The sequence below is a fragment of the Adiantum capillus-veneris genome, chromosome 15, assembly GCF_014529385.1.
Source record: "Adiantum capillus-veneris isolate H3 chromosome 15, ASM1452938v2, whole genome shotgun sequence".
NCBI classification, from domain to species: domain Eukaryota; kingdom Viridiplantae; phylum Streptophyta; class Polypodiopsida; order Polypodiales; family Pteridaceae; genus Adiantum; species Adiantum capillus-veneris.
In genome coordinates this window covers 125,131,710-125,139,122 of record NC_140945.1, presented here as the reverse complement: position 1 = coordinate 125,139,122, position 7,413 = coordinate 125,131,710, and the positions used below count along the sequence as shown (strand labels likewise).

Here is a 7,413-nt window from a genome sequence, read left to right as displayed (position 1 = left end):
CTTTAGGAGGGATAACTAGAGTGCTTCGTTAGCTGCATTCTAGTGTGCAGTGTGTAGGAGCAGATACGAAGATGAGAGTCTAAAGCAGATTAATACTTCTAGTTCTATCTTAACACGTTTATTGTGAGAGAGAGAGAGAGAGAGAGAGAGAGAGAGAGAGAGAGAGAGAGAGAGAGAGAGAGAGAGAGAGAGAGAGAGAGAGAGAGAGAGAGAGAGTTCCAAGAGATGACATTTTGGATAGGAAGCTCGTCGAGCACTTTTGTGAGCTTCGTAAGTATTTGGCATACATGTCAACCAAGCCATTTCCAAGCACAACATCTTTTTTCAATAGCCTTTTCCCATATCAACGTCTGCATAATGCCACATGCCTTTAAGATGCAAGTGTAGGTGATTGCACTTGGTGAGATGCCATCTCTTTACATCTGGCAAAAATAGCCTTGAGCTTCCTGGCCCTGTCCCTATTGGGAATATTCTGCAACAATCAATGCACTCCAAGAGACGACCTTCCGGGCAATAAGAGAACTTCCAAAGCAAGTTTTGTGCTATGTGAAGTACACCACATTTGGCATACATTTGGCACGCATAGGTGATTGCATCTAGACAGGGGCCCTCACTTTGCATCAGCTGAAAATAGCCTAGAGCTATCTGACCCTACTCATGTTTTGTGTATCCCGCAATCAGTGCATTTCAAGCGAACAGTAAGCTCCTCAATCACTTTTGGTGCTTTCTAAAGTGCACCACATTTGACATACATATCGACCAGGGTAGTGCCAAGCACGACATCTCTTTTCAATAGCCTCTGAATAACAATATCATCATGAATTTTTGTGTCCATATCAGCATCTTGTGTAGAGCCACATGCTTCAAGATGCACGCATAGGTGATTGCATCTAGAGAGCAATGTGTTCCAAGAGACGACATTCTGGACAGAAAGCTCCTCAAGCACTTTTTGTGCTTTCTCAATTGAGCACACTACATCTGGCATACATGTCGATCACTAGGGTAATCAATTTCATGTGCAAGAAACCAGTCTTAATGGGCTACCTATGATAATCATCATCATCATCATCTTCATATGTATCCAAATCACAATATTCATCAGGATACCACCCATCAACAACTGTTGAAATACGAGGAAAAGCTCCCACCAAGAACATATCAACTAAAGCACCACCAAGCACAACATCTTTCTCTAACACTTCGTGACCATCAATTGTAAAGTGCATTCTCTTGCCCATGTCAGCATCTTGCGTAAGGCCACATGCCTTCAAGGTGCCATTGCAGGTGACTCCACCTAGAGACATGCCTTCCCTACTCATGTTTTGTGTATCCCTCAGTGCATTCCAAGCGAATAGTAAGCTCCTCAAGCACTTTTGGTACTTTCTGAAGTGCACCACATTTGGCATACATATCGACCAAGGCAGTGCCAAGCACGACATCTCTTTTCAATAGCCTCTGACTAACAATATCATCATGAATTTTTGTGTCCATATCAGCATCTTGTGTAGAGCCACATGCTTCAAGATGCACGCATAGGTGATTGCATCTAGAGAGCGGTGTGTTTCAAGAGACGACATTCCGCACAGAATGCTCCTCAAGCACTTTTTGTGCTTTCTCAAGCACACTACATCTGGCATACATATGTCGATCACTAGGGTAATCAAGTCTTAATGGGCTGCCTATGATAGTCATGATCATCATCATCTTCATATGTATCCAAATCACAATATTCATCAGGATACCACCTATCAATAGCATTTGAAATACGAGGAGCATGATTTGACAAAGATCCCACCAGGAACATATCAACTAAAGCACCACACAACACAACATCTTTCTCTAAGAGTTCGTTACTAGCAATCATAAGGTTGCAGTCTCTCACCCATGTCAACATCTTGCGTAAGGCCACATGCCTTCAAGGTGCCATTGTAGGTGACTCCACCTGGAGACAGGCCTTCCCTTTGTGGTGCAAACAAAACAATGCTTCCTTGCCACAACCATGTTGACAATACCCTACAATCAATAGATTCCAAGGGAAAACATTCCAAAGAAGAAGTAACCCACTATTATGGAGCTGAGTGTGTATCCTACTCACGTGGTACAAATCCTTCTTCTGAGCACAGGCTTTTAGTCTCCTTCTGAGCGAGGAACCCTCATTTTGCATCTGGTTAAAACAGTTGGGAGCTTCCTTGCCACAGTCATCTCTTGCATATCTTGCAATCAACACGCTCCAGAGCTTGACATCTCATCCATGACTTCTATTGCTCTCATAAGGTCACCACATTTGGCATAAATATCGACCAAAGCATTGCCTACATGTTTCCTTAACTAGCAACCACATCGTTCTCTCAACCATTTGAAGATCTTGTTTAAGGCCACAGGCCTTCAAGCTGAAAGCATAGTTCATTGCAATTGGAGACATGCCTTCCCTTTGCATCTGGTAAAAACAGTGCATGGCTTCCTTGGCATAGGTGATTGCAACTGGAGAGAGGCCTTCCCTTCACAATTAGTGACCAACATCACAAAGCTTTCATGGCATAGCCATGTCGGACATCGCATTCTTTTTGTGTTTTCATAAGGGCACCACATTTAGCATACAAATCGACCAAAGCATTGCAAAGCGCGACATGTTTCTCCAACACGCCCTGATTAGCAATCTCATTGTAAATTCTCTGGCCCATATTGCAAGGCTTGCCATAACCATGCTGGGTTTTAAGAGATGACATTTTGGACAGAAAGCTCAACAAAAACTTTATGTGCGTACATGAAATTCATCAACCTTAAAAAGGAATTTGCAAACAATATTGTGGAGCTCAAAGTCTGTCCTACTGACTTGGTACAAATGTTTGTCTGGTCAGAAAAGAAAACTCGTTGCTTTTGACTTGTCATCAAGCTCTTCCTATCTATGCTTGATTTGTGTAGCCAATATTGCTGCTTCCTTGGATTTGTCAAAGGATGTGCCGCAGCACTATAGATACAAGGTTCAAAACCCAGTGACACTTACGAGATATTTATCGCCTTCGAAAATTGAAAAACAGGACTGTGTTTGTGTGTGTGTGTGTGTGTGTGTGTGTGTGTGTGAGAGAGAGAGAGAGAGAGAGAGAGAGAGAGAGAGAGAGAGAGAGCATTAAAAATAGTAGAAAAAACTCTGACCACGTGGAGGCTTGAGAGCTCGAGAATTCAAAAGAGGCTGTTACGCTAACGAAGTAACGAATCTTCAGGAGATTCCTGGTAGAATTTCTTTAGTAAATAAGTTGTAGTGATTTATTACAAAGGGAAATTAGTACATACATAGCCTATTGCACAGACCTACACTTCGTTACGAGAGAGAGAGAGAGAGAGAGAGAGAGAGAGAGAGAGAGAGAGAGAGAGAGAGAGAGCATTAAAAATAGTAGAAAAAACTCTGACCACGTGGAGGCTTGAGAGCTCGAGAATTCAAAAGAGGCTGTTACGCTAACGAAGTAACGAATCTTCAAGAGATTCCTGGTAGAATTTCTTTAGTAAATAAGTTGTAGTGATTTATTACAAAGGGAAATTAGTACATACATAGCCTACTGCACAGACCTACACTTCGTTACGAGAGAGAGAGAGAGAGAGAGAGAGATGCACAAGCAACCGGTCTGCAATGAGAGGTTCTGAGAGACGAAATGTAGGCGGCGGGGGTGAGGGGCAGCACAGAGATGTGGCAGGCGAGAAAATGGAGCTGCTGGGCATGGTATGGCCTGCTGCAGAAGCGCGGAGTGTCCGGCAACATACCTGGAATGACAAGACGGACCAGAGAAAAGGATTTTGAAAGGCTCGTGGACGCAGACAAGCCCTACAAGAAGGTCATGGCCTTGAAAATCCTGCTCACGAGAGAGCCAGAAAATGTACTCTCTTTGGCAGAGCTCGGAAAGCTTCGGTCTCATGTCGGCCTCACAAGTAAGGCTCGTTTCATAACCCTCATCTCCAAGTACCCTGCCGTATTTGCCGTTTACAAAGATGAAGTCAATGCTCTGTGGTGTGGGTTTGCACCGCAAGCGCAGATTCTTGTCGAGCAGGAGCATGCCTTGGTCCGTTCGTACGAAGCCGTTGCTGTGCAGAAGCTTCGCAAGCTCCTCATGATGTCGGTAGAGCATCGCATCCGAGTGCCCAAAATTGCTCAGTTGCGGCGCGATCTTGGCTTTCCGGCGGACTTCCAAAGCCGCATGATACACTCATATCCGCAATATTTCAAGGTTGTGGAGGAGAGGTACAAGAATCAAGATGGTCCTGTTCTTGAGCTAACCTACTGGGATCCTGCGCTCGCTGTTACGAGTTTGGAGACAAGGGCCAAAGCGACAGGTGAATTTAACTCCTCTGGCGAACCTCTTTTCAAAATGAGTTTGATTAAGGCCTTCCGATTGCCTATGAAGCAGAAGGAGGGCATAGCGAAGTTCCAAGAGCGCGTCTTCATCTCACCATACGCAGATACTAAGGACTATAACAAAAATACGCCTGAATTTGAGAAGCACCAGGTTGCCATTTTACATGAGATTCTCAGCATGACTTTGGAGAAGAAGACCACATTCGACTACCTCACCCATTTCCGTAAGGAGTATCGACTTCCACAGTGTTTACTGGGGATGGCCCTTCGGCATAGTTCTATCTTCTATGTGTCCCGCAAAGGTGGGCGGTTCACCATCTTTCTGAAAGAGGCCTATGAAGAGGGGTGTTTGATTGAGAAAAACGAGTGGACTATTCTAAAGGAGAATTTTTTGACTTTAATGTGTAATAGGAAGCTGAAAGAGGCAGATTTAGGAAAGAAGTCTGATCATGAGAAGGTGCCTGGGTTGGAAAAGGCCAGTAAAGAGGAGCCGGTTACAGAAGAGGAGGATCCTGAGTTTGAGGCTCTAATATCTCTTTGCCGCAGAATCTCAAAAGTTACGACAAATGAAGCCGAATGTATGAATGTTGGTGAAAGAGGGGCAGAAATTGAAGCAAGTGAGGAAAACAGCGCAAGAAGCGAAGGATTGTCTTCGGATGAGGTGGATAACAGTAAGACTCCCCCAGAAGACCTTGCGGTTGATACTGCGTCAGATAGTGACTATTCATTGTCAGGAGTCGAATGGGATCATGGGATTTCTACTAGTGACAATGATGATGATGATGATTCCCTTTCTGATTCTCAGGTTCATCCCACTCACATGAATGTCTCCGCGTGCAAATGAAGACTATTTGGTCTGGTTTTGGATCAGCTTGTATGCTTGTAAATGCAGGAAATAGTTATCAAGGCTAATAAAGCTACCATGTATCTCCCATTGTCTTTTGAGATAAGTAGCTTGCAGATCATGTGAAAAGGAAGGTGCTAGTAAAGTGCCTATGTTTAAAGGCTCATGGCACACACACACACACACACACACACACACACACACACACACACACATACAGAGTAATACAAGTGCTTTTGGCTTCATGCTCTAAGATCCAATTACGGCTTAAGTATCCTTATTGCATAAAGCAAGTACGATCCATGGTTTACTACGTTACCTCGGGGCAACTAGAGGTTTCCCATATCATCTGGATGATGATTGCACACCACTTGAGCTGTGTCTCTTTTATTCAAAGAGTTTCCTTCTGATCATGGTTGTCGATTGTGATTGACAAAAGCTAATGAGGTTCACAATTGTCAATGCTAAGGGTCTTTTCTTCTGGCTTCAAGTTGCGACCATGGAGACTTCTCATTATAACTTATGCATAATGTTTCTTTGGCTTTAAAATGCGCTTGCAGGTTTCAGACTGCACGATGATTTTGGCTATGGTGTCACCGAACCAAACTGTTTGGGATGAAAATCAAGCTTGTAGAGATGGTCATTTTCATCGTCAGATTGGTAAGCTTTGGTGCAATACTATGGCGAAGGAGGGTTTGGTTTTTGTGCTTCCCAGCATATTCGTGAAGATTGTTGAGTATGTTTTGGTTGTGCATTCATAATGTGACTCTCTATGGAACCTGTAAATTAGAGTTCTTAAAAGTATCATTTTTTCCATGAGATGAGTATACAAAGACAAGGGTCCTAGGCAAGGGGAAACGAGCCAAATGGCATAATGGCTAGTGCACTTAATAGCAAGGGCTATACAAGTAACCCAAGTCTTACATAGAATTTTTGAAGTTATGTGACAAGAAGGTAATGATTTGTTCGTTTCACGTTTTCAATGTTGTTATGGCCATATATATGTATGTAGATTGTAATCTCTATGCAACTGCAATAGACATGGAATGAACTTGCCTTCGCAATGAATGAATGGTGTACTTTTTTTAGAATTATTGTGTGGAAGACTGGACTTGGAAATGAAGATGCCTTGGATATGAATGAAGGTTTTTTAATGAACATATTTAGAAGAAGGCAAACACATGGTTTGGTTGTATTACTTAGTTTTAATGATACAACTTTGTCAATGAAAGTACAACACACTTTGCTCAACAATGAAATTCTCACAACCCTTTGGAAGCCTGAGTAGCGAGTGGACGGATAATTTGCCCTTACTTTTTAAGATACAAAGTTAGAAAAATTTACATTAGAAAATTACTACAACATTGAAAATTCTCCTTATTTTGAGGTATATTGCTTATAGAGAGAGAGAGAGAGGCCTTGCTAACAAGCCAACAAAGACATGCTTAGCTTGTGGTTGGTACAACTTAAAACCCTTCTTTTCAAACTATACAAACAAACATATAATTTGTAGTAAAACAATCAATAGTATCCATATTGCAGATACACAATGGAAGGCTTTTTGCTATACCAAGCCTCATACACAGTGATATAGACTACAACATGTTTTTCATAAAATAATGTCTAACTTTTTGAAATGGTTCTCTCATCTTAAACTGGGAGATGCTCATTCTAACAATGTGATAAGTGGAGAAGCCTACACCAACAACACTTGACCATGAAATGCAAATCCAAGCAAGTGCCAAGCTCTAAGCATGTACATCTTCTTCACCATTTTCATTACTATGTTATGTGATGCTTTATGAGTGAAGTAATGTGAGAATAATACTTCTTCCTTGTAAGAATGCTTCTTCTTCTCCTCCTCTTCCCTCACTCCCCGCTAGCTCTCTCCACCTTTAAGGTGTTTAAGGTGTTTGAGGCCTTGGGGATTGAGGGGATTGAGGCCAAGCCAAGTTTTATTGTGTGCATGAGCTTTTCATCTTCATGGCACCAAATGGTCTTAAGGAGCATAAAAATTGTATTGTATACAAGTCTCTCTTCATGGGAGAAATTATAATACAAAGTCCTTTTGGAGGGGGAGACCCGCTCTAAGTAAATTTGATCTTCAATTGTTGTCAATCTCAATTCCTCTCTCTCTTTCAAATTGTTGTTTATGCCAAGCTAACTAGTTATGTTGTTTCTTGTTGTAGTCTCCAACCAAGAACTGTCTCGTTTTTTTATTAGG

The 7,413-nt window shown here is 42.2% G+C and overlaps 1 protein-coding gene across 1 annotated transcript; it reads left to right on the top strand.

Moving 5' to 3' along the window:
• The first annotated feature begins 3,552 nt into the window (after positions 1 to 3,552).
• On the top strand, positions 3,553 to 5,274 carry LOC147441445 (protein WHAT'S THIS FACTOR 1, chloroplastic-like). The gene has a single exon (XM_086483088.1). The coding sequence runs from the start codon at positions 3,681 to 3,683 to the stop codon at positions 5,187 to 5,189; it is 1,509 nt and encodes a 502-aa protein (XP_086339214.1). The 5' UTR covers positions 3,553 to 3,680; the 3' UTR covers positions 5,190 to 5,274.
• The last annotated feature ends 2,139 nt before the right edge of the window (positions 5,275 to 7,413 follow it).